This window comes from Pavona decussata, unplaced genomic scaffold (assembly GCF_977016875.1).
Source record: "Pavona decussata unplaced genomic scaffold, jaPavDecu1.1 SCAFFOLD_135, whole genome shotgun sequence".
NCBI lineage: Eukaryota > Metazoa > Cnidaria > Anthozoa > Scleractinia > Agariciidae > Pavona > Pavona decussata.
Window position 1 is genome coordinate 16,512 of NW_028145548.1, and position 20,900 is coordinate 37,411.

At 39.8% G+C, this 20,900-nt stretch overlaps 1 protein-coding gene across 1 annotated transcript; it reads left to right on the forward strand.

Annotated features, from left to right (window-relative positions):
• The first annotated feature begins 6,890 nt into the window (after window positions 1-6,890).
• Window positions 6,891-19,711, forward strand: LOC146467455 (uncharacterized). Its single transcript, XM_085125764.1, has 2 exons — window positions 6,891-8,160; window positions 16,886-19,711. Exons 1-2 carry the CDS (start codon window positions 7,446-7,448, stop codon window positions 17,656-17,658), a joined length of 1,488 nt encoding a protein of 495 aa, XP_084981890.1. The 5' UTR covers window positions 6,891-7,445; the 3' UTR covers window positions 17,659-19,711.
• Window positions 19,712-20,900: the final 1,189 nt, after the last annotated feature.

The window sequence follows — 20,900 nt, forward strand, 5'->3', positions numbered from 1 at the left end:
GTGCAAAAGAAGCAGGTGCCGATTGGGTTTCAAGCAATGGAAGTACAAACGAATTCAAGATTTCTGGTGCTCCACATTGTAGTGGTTTTCCTCCTAATTCAAATAGTTACAAAAACATTCCGTCCTCTTGTGCGACAAGTCAAGTCAAAGCATCGCAAGGTGTGCTGAGCCCTGCCCCGTTCCATTCCCAATCTGCCTCTGAAGGATTTTGTTGCCCCGCGGAAATTTCTAGAGAAACGTCAGAGGTAATGGAATCTAATCGCTATAGACCACTGCTGCATCAATCCGGACAAGATGCCTTACTGCCAACCATGTCATCAAGCCATCCAAACTACCCAGGTCCATCGACCGCCCACCCAGCAAGTGTCCGAGATGTGACCAATTGCAACCCTTGTTTTGAATCGGTGAATGATCATGTATCTTTGCAGTCTTACAAGATTTATCACAGCAATAATTCAGCATGTAGTTCCAAGAATCATCAGCAGGAACTAGCAAATGGTATACATGACCATAGATCACTTGTGAATGACTCACAGGTCGTCAATAAACAGCAGACATCTAACCAAAGGATTGGCGACAACATAAAGTCTGGAGACGCGCCGCGCTCGGCCTGGAACCCAACAGGTCACGTACCAGGTTTGTGTAGAGTGGAACATACTTTACCAGCGTTAAACGTCCCAGATGAAAGCCAAGATTCTGTAACAATGAAGGAGCCTCGTTGCTACATCTCAGTCGACTCGAAGCCACTGATTGAAGAGAAGAATGAGCAAAATAATTGTGCCCAACGGAAAAAGAGGTTGAGAAAGAACACAGTTCCCCCATCAGAGGGAACTGTCATTCCCAACTCAAGTCACTCCGACAGTAGATTATCTAAGCTAGAGACGTTTGTCGTTGGTTTGGAAACGGAAATACATTGGAAAAAATGTAAACCCAAGAATAAAAGAAGTGAGTCAAGTGCAAGTGAAACTGAAATGCAGATTGTGAGTATCTCTAGTACGCAGCATCAGAATCAATTTCCTCCTGACAAGCCTTCCGTTTCTTCTGGGAGCGATTCTGAGGATTCTATCAATACGATTCGGCTGGAAAGAGTGTACTACTCGGCTAATCCCTGTGTACAATCAAGGGATGATATTCGTCTTCCTGCTAAACCAGCCGCTCCTCACCGTGTGTTGGATTATTCCCAAAGTTCCGTTTTTTCTGTCGACAAAAAAGAGTCTGATTCGGTCTCATTCAGAGGTAAAGCCAGTAAAAATCTCCCTGCGATCAAGAAAGATCGAAACAAGGCCAAGGTTTCAGGCAAACGTAAAACTGGCGACAAATGTACCAAGAGAGATCAGGTTCGTGTCGTTAAACGAAGAAGGAGAGAGACGAAGAAGCCAAGAAACACGGTGAAAATGCTGTTGGAGAAACAAAGGTTATTCAAGAAGGAGTCCCAGACGATGGCCACGGTTGAAAGCAACACATGTTTCAAAGACATTAAAACACCTGGGTGTTGTTGAAAGAAAGCGCAGGATCAACACACAAAACAAACAAGCTATGTCCTTTCACGTTGCAACCACTGTTTGATCTATTACCATGTTTCTCTTTTTTCTTGTGTCTGTTTACTTTAACCCTTCAAGCCTAAGTATCAACATGCATATTCTCAACACTGCTCTTAGTAGTCTCATTTAATATTTAGGAAAATTTGTTTCAACGTCGACAAGAAGAAGAAGAAGAGTTGTGTAACATTTTAAACTGTAGACGCAAGCAGTTTTAGTCAGTCAGCGGGCCAGGGCACCCAGTAAATAACACTGCAATGAAACTGGAGAGAACTGCATAAATAAACGATAGTTCTTAACTAATAGTTCTTTAAGTGTGGCAAAGAGAGTATGGTGTGGCGTAAACGGCCGAATGCTGTAAGAATGGGATAGGTTTAAGAGCTTGAGATTTACAGGAGTATATTACCGATTTTACGAATAGGGGTGTGTGTAAGTAGAAAGGCTAAAGTTATAACATACACGGGAAGTTCATACATCACACAAAAAAGTGAGAAAGGCAATGAAATCAACATGTTAATTCGTCACAATGAAAAGTGAATAAGCATTTAAAAAGAGCAATACAAAATAGCCTGGGAATTTTAATTGGACTTTTAATAAACCATGGCCATAAACTGTGTAAGCTTTGCAAATCAAATGTTGCAATGTTTTTTAGTGTGCTTTGATTATGATAATTAAGTGAACGTGCATTAACATTTAATAACCTTGATTGGCATATAAAGTGGGTGGGTGTAAATAGAACGTCTAAAGTTACGCTACGGGCATGTTCTTAAGGTGATTCCCCCTTAAAAGAGCAACTAATAAAAAATTTCTCAAACTTCATCCAGTTGGTAATCATGTTACGTATATTAAAAAAATGCAAGAAAAAATAAGGGTCACCGGGCTCGTTTTTGCACAACATGGATGGCCTTTACAGCAACTTTGCGACCGACGAGGTTCTCATAACCTATAACCCTAGTAAGCAGAAAGGGTCACTAGAATTTCTGAAAAAGGCACTTCTTGGATCAGGTTATTAGAGAATTTCAACATCAAGGACCCTGAAATACATTTTAAACCATCTTAGTTTTATAAGAATTATTCATTATGTAACAAAATCAAGAATTCTCTTCATACGTACACACCCAGCACTATCTAAAGACTTGTTCTTTACAACCTTAAAATCAAATTATTTTAAAGCAGAATTTTAAACTTTTCTTGAAATCGAGACATATTGCAGATAACGTTGTTTAATTTAAATTAATACATTAAAAAGTGGGGGTCACCGTGCTCGTCGTCGAACTATTGATCCTCAAAGCGCGAACATCCTGTTTGAAAATCTTTACGGACGAGAGAAGACTGGGTCGAGTTTTGAAAAAGGCAGCTCCCCGATCACAGGTACTGTAGAAAGTTCGTTCGTTAAATTTATTTGCGTTTGCATGTGTACTGTCTTCATACAAATGGCCAGTGAGAAATTACTTAAACGAAAAAGAAGGGTCGACTGTTATGCACAGAAGAGGTGCGCAGTGCAAAACAGGGGAATCACCTTAAAGGGGACACTCTCCGTAAAGAAGACTTTAAAAATGTAGATAGTCAAACAAGGCATTTTACTTATTTCCGCCTTTTCGACTGGGAACATTGTAAACTTTAAGTCCTGCCGCACATATACCTTTGCTGTAAATTATTCAATAATAAACTTACTTTAGAGTTGTACACTGTACCGAGTTATAAATAAGAGTCGTATTAGAGCCGCTGGGTTACACTAGAAGCCCATGATTAGTAGCCCAATCCGTATATCAATTCCTTAAGTCAACCCTTTTCCGGGTAGATATATGATGGAGCCTGTGATGGAGCCATTTGAATACTTTAGTTCTTTGTTTTCTCGTGCTAATTAGAGCTATTTTTCTTTGCTTTCCAATGGAGTAACAAAATTTGAATTGAAAAAGAAAACGAAATGAATTCTGGTAGTCCTATAGTCAAATGACACCTTCATGAAAATGGCCTAATTTGTCCAAGCCTGCCGCGCGCGCACCGACAGAAAAAGGCGGGAATTTTTCCCGCCATTGCCAACGATTTGCAGCCGGTGAGCGTGTTGTTGTTATTGCTGTGGCTGTATTCTCTGTTATTGCAATTTTATTTTCTTGTCGTTGAAAATGGCCTCAAAAAAGTATTATGAGTGCCCTTGTTATCACATTTTCCTTTCGGGGACACCAAACCTATTATCGCACTGGTGCCGGAAGAAAGTGAAAGCACTGGAGGCCTCGGCAATTTGTCTGTTGACGAGCGAAAAGAAAACGTCGAAGGTAAGCCAACCAATTGAAGGGTTAAGCTTGTACTAATTCGCAGACGCAAGATTATCGTAGCTTATTTGATCAGTTCTTGCTATTTCTGTTGCCACCAGGAACTACACTGGATAAAGCAAACTTCAAATAACGTTATAAATATAACGTATGCATGAAGACTAAGAAGCAATCATTGAAGATAAATTTCTTGGCTGGTATAAAACACAAAACGTTTCTCGAGCGCGTATAATTTTAAGGTGCATGTTTTCTTCATTAAATTGCTTTTTCGGTTGCTTTGTCTGTGTTTCAATCGGTTGAGCTTTAAAATTCTTTGAAAATATCTTTTAAAGTGCCATTTCGACATCCGAAAAATAAGAAAAATAAAAATCAATAAACTTTCAAGTTTTTACTCGTCCGACAAGAATGTGAGTCAATAACCTCAGCTCATGCCCTATCAAATCAAAATTACGCACGATAACAAATATACTGGACTATTTTTCAACATTTTTTATTTATTAAGTATTTTTGGGAATTTCCTTTCCCTTTATCTTTAGCAATTTACAACGGTTAGGGCGCGTTTTGGAGCGCGTGGAAGCCTTCGGAAACAGAAGCTAACATAAAATTTTGTTCATATTTCGTCACGTTACTAATCTAAATATGTTTTGAAATTGAAATTTAAAAAACACTCCTTCTTCTACTTTGATCCCGCGTTTGAATCTTCAAACAATTTCCTTTTCCTTGATGCCAATTGGTCCATGTACTAAGTAAAAATTAAAAAAATGCTATTCTCAAGGGAAAATATCACTATTTGCCTTGGATTATGCTTTCCTCAAGTTTGCATTGGATCTTTAGCCGATGACGCGGCAAGTGTAACATTGTGTAATGAGCGGTTGAATAACAGTTACATTGATTTCCAAATTGAAGCAATCGGAACCACAGTCAGTCCAAACCATGTTTTTTTTACCATGCTATGAACCCGCGGAATTTGCTTACTTCTTTATCAGTAACTTGACGTGTAGTAACATTGAGCCGAAGAGCCTTAAGCTACTGAACTGACAAAAAAGAGGGATCGAGAAGCACAAGAAGTTGGACATTTATTAATGAATTTAAAAAAAAACTTTTTATACTTAGATGAATTCTATATTCAATTATAGTCTACCGAATGAGGAATTTCCCAGCGGACAAGTGCATAAATAATATATACTTTTTGAATAGGAACTAAAAGAAAATTTTGTCTCTTTGGTCTATTTTTTCTCTCTTTCTAGATAATCAGGATAATGTGCTGCTTTAAATCCAATCAAGCCAAATGTAAAAATAATTGAAAGTCAAAGAAAGAGATTTGAGGGATTTTACTTCCATTATTCTTGGGAAAAGTTCCATGGTTTTGAGTGTAAAGCTCTGGCCTGATTCAACGCACCGTTCTACTTTATATGAAAGATCTCATCCCTTGTAAATCGGCTCCTAATGAAAACTACCTTTTTCATTAAAAGTGCATGGTAAGGTAAAAAAATAGCACAAAGAAGCTTTATCCTCAATGAACCGTCACGGAGAGGAACAAAAGAGAATGGTTTAAAAGCTAAGGGTTGGAGAAACCTTACCAAACACCTAGAGCAAAGTCTAGAGCAGCAACATCTCCTTCCCTGTCAGAAGATTCTAAACTATAAAAACAAAAGAGTATCACACGCGGGAAACTGGCCAATAGTTGCCAATCACGCGACCTCAAGCTGGGTGGAGGAGTTTCGCGCGTTCCCCTTGGTGCTTGTCTCACTTTCGCGCTCCCGAGGCCCGTGTAGTCGTGGCAGTCAACCTATCCCGGTCTGCCGGGGAATGCACTCAGCAGGCATTGCACACAGGTACAGTCGTCAACTCTGTTGAATACAGGCCGGGTTTAACCGGCAGCTAACTGTACCGTGATCTGCTAGGGTGACAGGCAATATGCTGGGTCGCTGTGTGAAGTTCATGGCTGGTGCCGGAGGACCGTCTGTATTCAAGCGGGGGTCACATGTTTTTTCGTGCAATAGCCCTTTTCACGGTTAACTCTGCTCATTTGAATTACAATGAAATCTAGCATGTATGTGCTATTTTGTCGTTTTAGCCCGAAATTGCCTCGCATCCACGTTGGATAACATTGTAATGCAAATGAGAAACATTAACCGTGAAAAGGGCTATTTAAATGTATACGTAAAATGCTCAGCTAAAACAAAGTTTTGAAATTGGGTTCGTTGTTCCTGACTGACAAGGAGTTGTCGTTTGCAATACAATTTCATTGATACATAAACCTCAGAAGTAATAGATCAAGACTATGTATAAGATGGCATTAATCAATTTCAAATTTTGATGTACAAACAAATACCATTTTAATTTTAAAAGCACATGAAAAACTTTGCTTCACAAAGATTCGAACTCATGTATTCGTGGCCATTCTGCGGGAAGCTCTATTCAACTATTACTAACAGATTATGTTTTTAGATTCTAGAGTAAAATTTATCCTACACAGAAGTACATGCTTGAATGACTAAGAATCATTATCATTACAAGAGGTAAGTTGCTTTCTTACTGGATTGCAAAGCGAGTGTACGCGAGAAAATTGCCTCACGCGCAGTACGCGCGCGACGCGCGCGACGCGCGCGACGCGCGTAGTAATGGTCACATCAATCGGCACGAGCATAATTGGAATAGGCCTTATCACGGTTTTCGACGCCATTTTGACATTAACAGTGTTTGTATAGAAATCCGATGTCAAATAATTTTTAAAAACATCACTTCTGAAAAATTCATCAATTGGAAACTTTTGGCACTAGGAAAAGGATTTTCAGAAAAAAATTGGAAGGATGTAACTGTGCCAGAAAGAGTCCAGTCGTGTTTTGAACTTTCCATACATTTGTCTGTGTAGCGAACCATCCGTGAACTGCTACTAAAAATAGTTCGCGGGGAAAAAATACCGTCATGCACTTTGGTTTAACGAGTCTGGGGTTCCCAAGGCGTGATCATTAAAACAAATCTTAAAGCTTCGCCGGCAAAGACAACACGCTGGCAACAAGAGATGAAAAGACATACAATGGAACCCTAGGCTGTGAGCAAGCTCTCTTTTGGGCGAGCCGCGAGGCTGGCCTAATAGAGGCAATATAGTGGAACTCCACCTTACTACGGACCACCTCGTTATTAATACGACTATTTACTTTTTTGTGCCCCGAACGAATTGAAATTCCAATCATTTTCTTAGTTTTACAACCTCGTTAATCCGACCACCCCGTTATAATGACCACATTTTCGCGGCCCGAAGGTGGGTGGTTCCACTGCAGTTTCAATTACTTCGCAATTCCCATACGCCCTAGATAAACCGGGTTTCACTGTAACATGAATCTGCCAGCAGTCTTTGTACGTCGCCTATACCTAACGTAAAATAAGAAACAAGACGACACCAACAGAAACGAACGTGGCTCTCTGCCATGAATCAGGTTTGACCTGTTTTAAAACCACCACTTCTTCGTTTCGCGTTTCAGACGCGTTGACAGGGAGTTTCGTTGCTCGGCGTGACAGACGTGACGCGTGACAAATCACGCGTTCTCGGGATGGTGTTTGTTGATCACTTCCGTGAAATTTCCGTTTGCATTGAGAAACTCAAGCATCAGGTCTGTTCACTACAGTCACAATGGGAAATACTATAAACATCGAGGGTGTAGAAGGACTTGAGATCAAAGGAGTCCTTGGCGAAGGAAGCTTTGGTGTAGTTTACAAAGCAAAGTGGCACGGAAGGTTTGTAGCCGTGAAACAACTGAAGAGCGATGTATTTTGGGGTTACCCTGAAGGAGTGGAGAAGTTTAAGAGAGAATGTGAATTCTTAGGAGTGTTAAAACACCCAAATATAGTGGAAATGTACGATGTTATTTTCCCGGATCGTTCTTCACCTATTCTCATCACCGAGCTATTGTGGTGTGATCTCCGCGCGTTCTACAAAGATTCCAAAACGACTCCAAAAATTTCACTCGACCAGACGATCAAAATCATGCTGGACGTTGGCGAAGGTTTGAAATTTTTGCATGTTCGCGATGATCCAATCGTTCACCGGGACATAAAATCGCATAACATTTTACTGGACTCGAAATTGAGAGCAAAGATTGCCGATCTTGGTCAAGCGAAAGAATTCCCCGGGGAAGCTAGGAATTACCGTCGTGTAGGAGCTACTCCTGTGCCTGGTACGTACGTTTATATGGCCCCGGAAACGTTTCCCCGCGGCCGAGATTCTAGAGGCTTCAGTCTTGAGTACGGAACGGAAATAGACATATTTTCTTTTGGTGTTGTTTTACTTGAACTGATAGTGGGCCATTTGCCGACTCCTAAGCCTATATTGATGCCATATACAATAGGTAAGTCAGTTTAATAGCTAGTGATGTACAAAATCAGACAAAATGCGCTGATCAATAATTTAAAATTATTGGATCCTTCAACATATTTTCCCTGGGTATACCCTGGGCATTTAACCATTTTCCGTGCCCGGGGACTGTATAGGGAATTTGATGCAAAAGGCCTTCCAAGGGGTAGGGGATATTTTGAACTTCACGTCCACGGGTGAATACATTTGGTTCCTGTCGAAGGGGGAAATGTTGCGTTTTGGTTCACCAAAGGGGGTCTCTTTTCATCTCACTTGTTAAAAATATTTTTATAAGCTAATTGCAGCTAATGGTAAAAAAAAGTCTAAGCCTACACCACTTTAGTTTGCATATATACACTGAAAAGTATATCCATACCCCCCGCCACCCCAGGGGAGGGTTAACCCCCTCTTTTTGTCATTTCCAGATGGGTTACAGTGCAGGCCAGAATTAAGCGAACTACGCAGACGCGTTTTATACGCAGCAAAAACGCGTATGCGCGTATTTTTAGACGCGTCTAAATGTGCGCGTTTTTGCCATTGTTATTCATCGCCGTAAGTTCTCTTTGTGTGGTATTGTCAAACAAAACAAAAGACTTCAACTGGTTAACGACAAACACAAAATTAGCATTTTATGAAATCAGCGAGCGACAGCTAATATTTCGAATCTTATCCGCTTCGTAAATACTGGCGGCTTTAAAAACTACCCCCAGCCGATATTAAATATTTTTCATCGTATGTTATAGAAAATATAAATCTAAGCTAATTAGTCGAATACTACTTACAAGTTCGAAATCAAAGCGCTCTGTGCGCGAACTCGTGAATGATAGGTGAGTGTTTCGAGTTATGCCTTCAGTTATTTCAAAAATTACACGCACATTGTGACTCGAAAGAGAGCGTTTCGAGGTTTCTTCGAAGGGGTGAAAATGGCACAAGTTGGCTTTAATTGGAAAGGCACTGTGGCTCCTGTGTTGATTGAATAAAAAAGCATCTAGTTTTCGTTACAAGAACCTCCGTACATCGTGTTGTTGTCGAATGAAACGTGATACATGTGCAGGAATTTGGTTGCCTAACGTGACTGAAATCTTCCCGATGTTATCAGCGTGGCAATTTCTTTCTACGTCGAAACGACGGCTTCTGTCAGTGTTTTACAACATTAGAAGAAGCTTTCAATCTTGCCAAAGTTGCTATTATGGCTTTATCCAAGTGAACGTAAATATAGGAATGCATCAAGCGTTGCGGTACTCAGTAGACTCTCAGTGTTTTACGTTTAGGTTTGTTCCGGGGAATCGATCTTATCGCTCACACTAGACCCGAATGAAATTTTGCAAAATTGAAGTTTCGTATTTTACTTAAAGCCTTTAACCAACGGAATTGCCTTGGATCTTTAAAGTCAACTGAACGATTACATTTTGCGGCCGGAGATAGTAAATGCTTGAGGTGCAATGAGGGAAAGTTCACGGTCAGTCAGCAAATCTGAACCGAAGCGCGCGAGAGGCGCGAAGTCTGTTGAAAATCATTTGGTGGATTGACTGATCTTATTCCGGGTCGTAATTTATTTGTTTACTCTATATGATTTACCCACAAATACTGTATTATTCTCGAACTACCCGAATCATCATTGCGGCAAGGAATAAATAAGCATAGCCTTTAGAAATATAAACAAACAAGTTAAATCCTTTCACGGTCTACGTACGCAGAGCACGTTTCGCAAAGTACAGATCTTTAAATTTAGAAACACTGCATTCCCGGCGTTTTATTCCTCTTTAAGCTTGTCACACACAGAAGTCTGACTGTTGTAGTCTTGATATCTTCAATTCTACAGATTTTATTCATCATTTCGTCTCGTTTCGCAAAATACAGTAAGCCTCGCGGCAATTTTTTTTTTAAGTTCTTCCATGCGCTCAACAACATGGAGTTGTTCTTGCGCTGAGCCGGTTCTACAAGAAAGTCGACAAGTGTAGTCATACTTTGTCAAACCCTTCTGAAAGGCTTTTCCCAGGCAATTCAAAAGAACAATGAAAGATCAACAATACGAAAACAATGAGCTAGCTCATACATACTAATGCGTCTGACTAGACGCGCATCTGCAGATTTTTAGACGCGTATACGCGTCCGCAGCAGACGCGTTTTACGCGTATGTTTTGGTTCGCTTAATTCTGGCCTGCACTGTAGATCATAAGGGCTAAGGCCCAGTTCAGACACCGAACTTTTCATAAGCCGAACTTAATTCAAATTAAGATCGGCCCAAATCACGAAAATCCCGCCTTTTGATTCAGCCGCCGAACTTAATTAGCCGAACTTAATTTACTTGAGGCAAAACCAATCGAAATGTTAGCGTTTTTTTTTTATTTGAAATACGTTATAATAATTTATGCATTAGGTTTGGCTCATGAAAAGTTGGGTGTCTGAATTAAAGCCATTCCAAAGCCGAAGTTGCCGGCTGAGCCAAGCGGGAAGAACGGCTGAGCCGTTCCAAATTGAAACAGCCGTTCTCAACTGATTCAGACGCCGAACTTTTTATGTACTTAATTCGAGGTATTAGGTTCGGCCCATGAAAAGTTCGGCGTCTGAACCAGGCCTAACTTAAGCCAGGATAAATCTGCAAGGACTAGGGGATGTAGAGCAAACAGTCATTTTATTACACTAAGGCACCTACAATACCTAACAGTCCTATCCAAAAATGGAGGGGGGTTAAGGCAGATTCAGGGGTGGAAGCTGAATAATTTGACCCCGGTTATTCATTATTCCTTGGTTGTTTCTTCCAAATATTCATTATTCTTTTTAAGTTCTTGTTGGCTATTCATTATTCATAATCGCTTTAGGGTGCAAAGGATTACCCTTGTTAAATTTAGGTTTAATCATAACCCGATTGGTAATAATATAACTCACCTGATAATTATGAGATGTTATTCGGTACTATGGGCTATTCAGGTAGCACGATTTAACTTTCATTTTAGTACATGGCCGGTTCCACAGGCAACTCCATAATTGTTAGATTCCGCCCCCACCCCTGGGGATTTCCCATCCGTTCAGTTGCCTGTGGAGGTCAGACTATTTAGCGTGTACCTTTCGGCATCTTCTGCATACATACACTGGTATTTACCTTGAACAAGGTTTTACTGTCAATCATCTATTCTCGGTTTTCACGTGACGTCACCAAATTCTAAAATTCAAAACTGGGAGGCCTACAAAATTTTTACCTTCATTCAAGGAAAGATTACCTAAAAATATGTCTGTTCACAATTTCTTAGCTCGATGTCGTGCTTCCTTTTGAAAATAGAACAGTTTCAATTTCCGAGTTTCCATCGTGCGTGACCAAGGAGGACGGCCGTGACAGAGCTTTTCCGTATCTTAAAAATGACTCTTCGTGTGATTTTTAGCATTCTAAACAATTTAAGTTTGAGGAGAAATATTAATCTAAACATTCGAAAATTCACAAGGGCAAACAAACCTCTTTTCTGGCAAAAGTGAACTCCAGATGTTTTTTTGTATTTCCGGCCGCCATGTTTGTGCCCCTCAGAGGGACACAAACATGGCGTCTCCATACTAAGCTCTATAAATTTATGTGGAACATTTTGTCAAATAACTCGAGTACGGAATGCCGCACAGACCTGACACTTGGACAGATGCCTTATTTATTTATCCTCTATACCATGTCAATTTCTTGACTTCATTCATGGAATGGTTTCAATTTTTTTTTTCAATGGCGTGACAGTGAAAACCGAGAATACAAACATAACCTAACTATTGTTGAAAACAGCACGTAACAGTCACAAGACCTTAAAGGGGAAGTAATATCATGGGTTTTTGATATCTTTTGTTAAAAATCAATAATGAAATAAGACCTTCAATCAGCTGCTAAATAATTCTAGAATGACGAGAGGAAGACACCAACTCAATTCTTGAAAGGAACAACTCATGATCTGTTCTAGCACATTTTGGAAACAAAAATGCGAGAACTTGAAAACCATTAGCCTAACATTTTTCAAGTTTCGATCTATACCAGCCTACTCTGTCTCTGGCCAGAGGCACTATTCGACAGTTTTATTGCACTGGGGTGATAATTTATTACAAACTTGACAATGATTTTGTTGTTCCTGTTGACAGAGAGACAAACATTTTTGAGTTTTGAAATGACAGCAAATTTGAGTGATACTTCCCCTTTAAATTAATCAACATAACGCTGTCATGCGACTTTTAGTAAGGCACTTTACCTAAAAGAAGATACAAGTTCTCTCTAACTATAAACAGATGCAGTGCTTGTGGTTATGATTACAATTTTGTAGCCAGACTTTGCGACAGAGTTTCTCACTGCCACAAACTGACACAAATTTTTAAAACGTTATCCCAAAACACCACTGACAATAACACCATAACGTAGTTATGTAATGTTTAAAACATGAGCAGCAGTGTTTTATCGGGATTTGCCGAGTGGTGTTAGACCCGATTAAACACGTGCTGCGAGTTTTTTGAACCGCTTCAAAAACATATTTCCCGGAAAAGCGTGTGTCAAGAAAGTTCATAAAAATGATGCTTTTGTGAATGTTGGAAATTAGCATACGAGAAAAACATTAAACACTGCATATTAATAAGGAGGAGGTTTTATCGGGTATTAAAACTACTGCACGTGATGTTTTATTGACCATTTGATAGGTCGATGGACTTACGAATTATTGATGAGTTTTGAATTGATGATATAAGACATTGCGCCAAAACAAAATAAATTCTCTATATACACAATTCTCAAGAGGACTATGTGTGTCCAAATTAAGCAATGTTATTGCCAGTGGCTATATGTTCACAAATTTGAATTCAGGACCATACCTGCAGGGCAATTAGCCTGGTTGGTTGCGAAATTTTCTAAGTTGCTAGAACCAACATCAAGTTTAAAAAAAAATGTCATGCCTAACTTACAGATAACTATTTAAAGGGCCGCTAGGTCATACAAGTTTAGGCAAATTTCGCTTTGACCAACAGAAAACAAATAAATTAAATAGAATATTCCAATAAAAGCTCAAACCGACAATGCATACACCGTCGATACACCAACACCAATCTGAGACACCAAGCAATCACTAACCATCCACGTAAATCAAAGGTCAAACGTTGAAAGCCCAGATAGAAAACCATTCAAGAGGTCATTACGTCAAGTTGTCTGGCAGACTAAAATAGTCCTAGCCTGAAGTTTCGGAAGGAGTCATTTGTAGTTTTGATGTAGTTTTCCTTTGCGGATTGCCGACTGATTTCGCGAAAACAAACTTTTGTCGAAAAAGTATCAGGAAGTACATAAACAAATGTTTTATTCATTATTCCACTGACATGGCTGTGTTATTCATTATTCCTGTTTTTTCAAACCCAAATATTCATTATTCATTTTTTATTTAATCCCATTATTCGTGATTCATTATTCAGCTTCCACCCCCAAGGCAGATGACAAGGTTGTCTGACCCAGTCTACCATATGAACTGGTTTGCAGCTAGCACTAAGGACACTTTTAATTATTTATTAATAAGTGTCAATGTATTTAGTGCACTCTGAGCACTAATCAGGGACACTTGCCAAATTGAATTGGAGTCTATAGAAGTGTTAGTTTTTGAGGAGAGGGGAAAACCTGAGTACATGTACCGGATAAAAACCACTCAGAGCAAGGACGAGAGCTAACAGCAAACTCAACCCACATATGAGGAGGCGAGTGCTCTCACCACTGTGCCATACCTGCTCCCCACATCATTCATTTGTACCCCTTACATTCACTTTGCTGCAACTTAACTACCATGACTCATGACTTGATCCCATCTGGCCTCTTAACTCAGTTGGTAGAGCAGGAGACAATCAAATCCAGAGGTCATGGGCTCAATTCCTGCCAATTTCGGAGATTTTTTCTCTGCCACATGGGAATTCTCCCGTTTCCTTTCTAGGGCTTAAACACTTAACTGGAAGTTTATGGTTCACTTTTGCACTTCAACTTACAGGACAGAGTTAATTCTCTGATCCATCATTCTACTCTACCATATTACTCAACACTCCTGGTGTATTGCTCTGGGTCTCTTCAAAAGCTTCCACCTCTTTGTGCTTTATGAAAAATTGCAGTCATTCAAATGATTAAAGGATTCAGGAAAAGGAATAATAACCTTTTGTTAGGAAACTTTCAATGATGACTACAGTGGTTTTCAGAAAGCTCCTACAATACAATATTGTGTAGCTTTTTCCCAATCCTCCCACTCTCGCTTCACTTGGTATCACATGAAATGTTTTCAGTTCACCATCATGGAGAAGTTACATGGGGTGTTGTGGTACCATGCTAGTTCTGAGTTGTATTAATTGAAACCATTTTGTCAAATTATTATGTTTTCTATCTTATACATCTATGGGTCATAACTAAATTTAACTGTACGATGTTGTTCCAGAAAATATGCATAACTCCCACCTCCCCACATAGGTTTTTTTTTTTTTAATTTTTACCTCCCACCTTTCTGGAAATTCCAGCTTAACTTCATACTTTCCCTTACATGTAAAAATGTGCCTTGTGAGACCCCCTCCCACATGGAATTTCCAATGACCTACCTTGGGGATTAAATGTGGTCAAATGTGAGTCCCTTGAAAATAAGGTTTTGAGTCCAAGAAGATGAGTTTTTTGTGAGTCTGCAGAGTTTACCAAATCATTTACAATATACTAAAAAAGTTTAAGGAACCAATATGGAATTAATTGCTTTTTCTGGATGCCTCACATTCAAACAGAAAAGAAAGACAATGCCGACCAGTCTCCACATACTTCACTTTAAAAAAAGTCTTGAAACATTTTAGGAAATTGCAAAATGATTTAGTAAAGTTACAGACTTTCCAAAAACTTATCATTTTTGAGCTCTCGAAGTAAAAACCCTATCTTCAATGGCCTTTTCTTGTTTTTATGTTTGGCTGCAGTCAACCTTGGGGTGCATATGGGCATTTTCTTGAACCTGCACACATGGATGAAAAATTGACATACGCAAATTAAAATGTACATTATGTACATTGTTTGAAAATCATGCTTTCTTCATTCATGTCTTGGTGATGTTCACTAGCTAAATTTTCTGGTTAGACACCCTGTCCAGTAATAGGTTGGTGATTAATGACCCTGCCCCATGCCCTATGTCCTTCTATTGTTCTTTTTGGTGACCCCCTTTGGTTTGCAATTTTGAGGGTGTATGGATGGCACAGTGGTGAAAGCACTCACTCGCCTCCCTCCAATGTGGCCCAGGTTTGATTCCTTTTGTTCATGCCATATATTGTGGGTTGAGTTTGTTGTTGGTTCTGGTCCTTGCTTCGAGGGTTTTTCTCCTGGTTCTGCGGTTTTCCTCCCTCCACAAAAACAAATATTCGCAAATTCCAATTCGACCCGGGAACAATGGATGAAAGAGCCACTCTGTGGAGGCCACTGAAATTCCCATTTATTTTTTATTTTATTTTTATTTTCTTGTGTGTGGATGGGTTACAGTGTGTTAGGGATCCTGATGTAGGTTCTTCACAGCTGCTAGCTAATGATAATCTGGTAATGGAGAAGGTTCGAAGATGATGACTTAGCCCTGGGATCCCTGTGGTTCACTACCTTCAAGCAATAAATGAGAAGTGAAAACTTCCAGGATTTATAATAATTTTTCAAAATGCAAATTAAGAAATTCTTTTATGTTAAACTGTAAAATGGTTTGAACCCAGGAGTCATGTCATAAGTACGTAAATTATGATCATCCAGGTGAGTGTAGTCCTGAGAAGGACTGTTTGGGGTGACATTGACCAACGTTTCAACAACCTGAGCGGTAGTCACTTGACTCTGAAGATGACTTAGGCTTAGGTTGTCGAAACGTCAGTCAATGTCACCTCAAACAGTCCTTCTCAGGACTACACTCACCCGGATGATCATGATTTGCATACTTTGTAATGTTTAATGCATACTTTGAAACTACAATGATTACCCACGCATCATTTGGATGGAATAGAATTCTTGTTTATGAATCCTGAAAACGTAGCCACCTAAATTTCCAAACCATCAGTTTCATGCTATCGTATAACAAAAAGAAACACCCCCTGCACTCCATGATCTCGTTTTCCTAGCTTCTCTATCCATAAATATAATACCAGATTTGCCACTAGTCAAAACCTGTACAGACCATTTTCTAGAACTAATTATGGTTTAGCATATGGTTTAGAGTAGTGGCATCACAAACCTGGGAAACAATTCCAATGGTATTTAAGTGTCTGCCTTACAATGTGTTTAACAAGAAATACAAACTTTTGCTACTTGACAGCCAAACATGAACAATATATAATAATAAATTGTATAATATATGATATTAAATTGTTTATAATAATAAACGATATACGTGTAATAAAGTGGCTAAAGCTGTTAAACAGTGCTCAATAGACTTTTTAAGTGTAGAGCTCTGAATAAGAAGATATAACGAAGAGACAAAATTCTCTGTTACTCCGAGTTTCGTGCTCACGCACTCTGATGAGTGCATGAGCACGAAACTCGGAGTAACAGAGAATTTTGTCTCTTCGTTATATCTTCTTAATAAACGATATATATTAATTTAACGTATACTATATTCTTATATATTTGCTGTAAACACTTTTTTCCCTTTCTGATTTATTTTCCTCCCCCAAGCGTAATTTAATTAGCATAGCTCTACAACCAGTTTTATTAATTGAATTGTATAAATCTTGTGTTGACTCTACATTTTTAGATGGACAGTTAGTCCTGGAGCACACCCGTCGACGGAAGGAACTCCAAGAGATGGGCACCCTTCACCCGCTTAGAGACACGGTCCTCCAGTGTCTTGAAAACGACCCAGTAAGAAGACCTACCATCATTCAGGTGATAAAAGACCTGCGAAGAAATGACGGCAGCCAAAAACGAATCGAGTTGAAAATAGCTCTTCTTGGAAGCTCTGGCGTAGGGAAATCCCTCTTGATAAAACGATACGTAGACTCCGACTACCCCTATTTGTTGATGAGGGCTACAGTCGGTGTGGACCAGCAGTCCGTACCATTGCAGATTGGAGATCAGCTTGTGGTACTTAGACTTGTGGACCCAGCGGGCCAGGAGAGATTCGACAGCATTGCGCCTGCGTTGTTCAGAGGATCACACGGGGCATTTCTAATCTATGACGTCAACGAGCCACTGAGTTTTGAGGCTCTCCCAAAGTACATGCAATTTGTCCAGACGTCTTGTGGCGAAAATGTCAAGACCATGTTGATAGGGAACAAGATCGATCTGCAAAGACAAGTTGCGTTTGAACGCGCTCAAAATTACGCGGAGTTAAATGACATGGAGCACCTGGAGGTGAGCGCCAAGACTCTTGATAACGTCGATGAGATGTTTGAACGTTTGGCGAGGAACATTTTAGACTCGTTAAACGAAAGTGATGTACATATCCTTGAGAGAACATTAGGCCGACAGCAGTCACGGATTCAACTGTCCGATAAAGGTCAGAACTCTAGAGGATGTAATTGTTAGCAGACTTTTATTGCCTTTTCGAGTTGAGTCTTAAAAGTGCTCTGTTTCCCGGTCTGTGTGTAGAATAGCGTAGACAACGTAACATGTATAGTTAATGCCACTGATAAAGGAAAAGGTAGATTTAAGGGCCAATATTTCGACCAGTAGAGCTTGTCATACAGTCAACTTCCTTTATTGCGAACACCCTTGAGACCGCGACTTAATGTCCTTAATAGCGTGAGTCCGTAATAGCGGGAATTTATTTCAGTCAAACGTCTGTTATTTATTTTTGGCCGGGGATTTAGCTGCTGTCCGTATTATCGGGGTGTCCGTAATAGCGAGGTGCCCACTAGGCGAGAGTTGACTGTACTGGGCAGGAGCGGATTTAGAGTGGAGGGAGGGGTCGAAGGGGATCGCGCCCCCCTTTTTCCTTGTATTGGTAAAATGTTTTTGTAACCGTCTTTCGAGTGGTATTATGCACATACTCGTTTAAAAAAATCCTGTTAAAGTCTGTCTTCCGAGCAAACGTCCCAGATATGCTACAAAGCAGAATCTCCACGAATGAGAATTTTTTTTTTGGGGGGGGGGGGGGGGAAGGGAGCGGGGGAGGGGCTTGCGTTCCCGCCACAATTTCTACGGCCCCTCTTTCTGGATTTTCTGTGGATCCGCCTCTGCTGTAGAGCCTCCTACAACAGGGGCGGAGGGGGAGGGGAGGGGAGGGGGAGGAATGCATGACGAGCCCAAAGAGCGTCTGCGTAGCAGGCTACCCCTGCTGAGTCACTAAAGAAAAAACGAATAATGGAACCTCTTAAAGAGGCTCATTGTCACCTATTTTTAGTGTTCACTTTAAAAGGTAAAAGACATATTGGAATCAACGTAAACCCAAAACTAATGGTTCAGTTTGGGTTATGTTTTCAATTACTTTGCGTGTGTTCTGAATTAAAGTACGAAAAACCTTCTTTGGTACGGATGGCCAGAATGAAGTGCATAACTAGTTTGCCATATTTTTCATTATATAAACTGCGCAGGGTTCTGGCCTTGCCGCCCGAAATATTTAAAATACCTGCAATGTCTAACCTAGCTGAAGTAATTTGTGGTGGAACAATATGTTTGCCCACGCCTTACTGGATATGGTAGACCCAAGCCAGTCTGGTGGAATTCCACATTCGTCTGTCACTCAAGCCTTAGTCAGGTTTAGTCTCTTGGGCCCAGGCCACCGATGGAACTGACGGGAAGCGGCGTGCGTGTTGTGTTATTTAACTACCATAAAGCGTTTGTTCTTCTTGATTGTTGCATCCTTGCGAGCAAGACTCTTCTGCTCTCAATGCCCCTCTTTGCTAAAAAGTGGGTGGGTCATCGATATTTTAATGAACGGCTGGTAGAAAGTGAAGTTGTCAAGAAACCGCCTCTTGGAATGGGGTGAGGTTCCCTTTAGAGTTTCACGAGGTTACAAAAAAGCCACTGGCTCTTCAGTTTCATAAATAATCTGAACCCCTCCCCCCCTCCCTCCTCCCCAATGTTGATTCTTAGAAGTATATTGATGACGCCACGATTTCGGAAATTGTCCCAATGCCATGCACAAGTGACATCCAGCCTATTGTCGAGGCTTGTCTAACGCAAGCTGGCTATATCTTAATGCATCTAAGTGTAGAGAATTTGGGCATGCAGGAAACCTTTTTTTTTTTCAAGTGTTTAGTTATAAGGCAAACAGATTTGGAAGTACGTTTTCCCGCATCTGTTGAAGATTTTAAAGGTAAGTAGGTAAGCCCAATTTTCCCGCGGATGGTAGATTTTATTCATCAAACGTTTTACAAAAAGATTCCACTTTTCTTTATTTGCAAGGGTGTTATTAAATAACACGCAATTCAGTATATTAAATGCAATGTGTTTGTTTTTAAAAACTAAAGTGTCTATCTATTTCAGCTATTTGAAATAGCCTTAATATAAGCAACTGTGACAACTCAGTCAATAAGTGAATCTGAATGATCATGTTTACTAACACTAATGGTGACGGCTTGTTATGTCACTGTTAACGATTTATTCAGAGGCATTAAACGCAGTATTTTTCGGTGGATATCTGTTAGGATGGCCTTAATCGCCTCAGAAATTCGGATTTAGTCATGTTCGGATTTAGTCATGTTCAGTTTTCCTCAGCAAAATGTCACCTCAAAATTTCGAAGCACTAAAAGGCTAATTCCTTCATTAACTTTTCGAAAGTTTAAGTCTTCGTTAGACCAACAACAACCAGTAAATTCGGGTAATATAATTCCGCTTCCTGAAACTTTCTGTACTAGCTGACACAAATATGTCTTTAAAAGGGAAAAAATGATCTGGGAACAAAGAAGACAATATTTTAAGTATTTTGCTTGAATGATCTCGTCATTTACGGTTCATTTCTCCCCATTTTGGTTACGTAAAGGTGCACACTTTGCTCAACAAATATCTGCTTCACTCTAAACTTTTCGTATTTACCGCAAGTTTCGATGAATTAAACACAATTCTACACCCGAAAACACCTTTAGTTTTTGATTGCCTCGGTCCCTGGTCACGGAGACGTTTTTCGCAATTGAAATCTAAAGTCTTCCCAGTATCGTCAGTTACTTCATCGCTTGACGTCTTGAAGCCCGTCACCAGTTAACCGGCTCCGGTTTTCACCAAAAAGTAGATGAATGAAAGAAAGATAAACATAAGAACGTCTTTGAATGCCACCGCGCATGCTAGCCAATCACAGCTTACCAAACGTCAACAGTACTATTAACCAATATAAACAAAATATGTCTTAGATAAAATTTCCGTAAAATGCCATTTTAACTGGAATAGTAAAGCGTTTTGGATTATAAAATCGGCACCAGAGTATACGCCAATATATTATACATCTTAAATAAAGTAGCCGAACTGTTTGTAGCATATTCTTTTAACCTGTATTAAAAGCCGAAACGAAACTAAAAGGCTGGTTGCTAACTAGAAAACTTTCCGTTTAACTTAGCCCTCAGGTTAATAATACATTATTACAATTAAAATGTAAATTTATGTCTTTTATTTAAACAGTACTATTTGCGAAATTGTCATTAGCTTGAGAGAGCAAATAATAATAAAAAAGCTACAAAAAATATCCGAAACTGCTATTATAATCTTAGGCCTGAATAAAAACTATGTAACTCCAATTTTGTTGAGAAAAACATACGATGTAGAAAGCCCAGTATGGTTCTTCTTTTCAACCATGAATGAGCTGTGGGCAAAGCACCCCGTGAGATGTGTTGGAT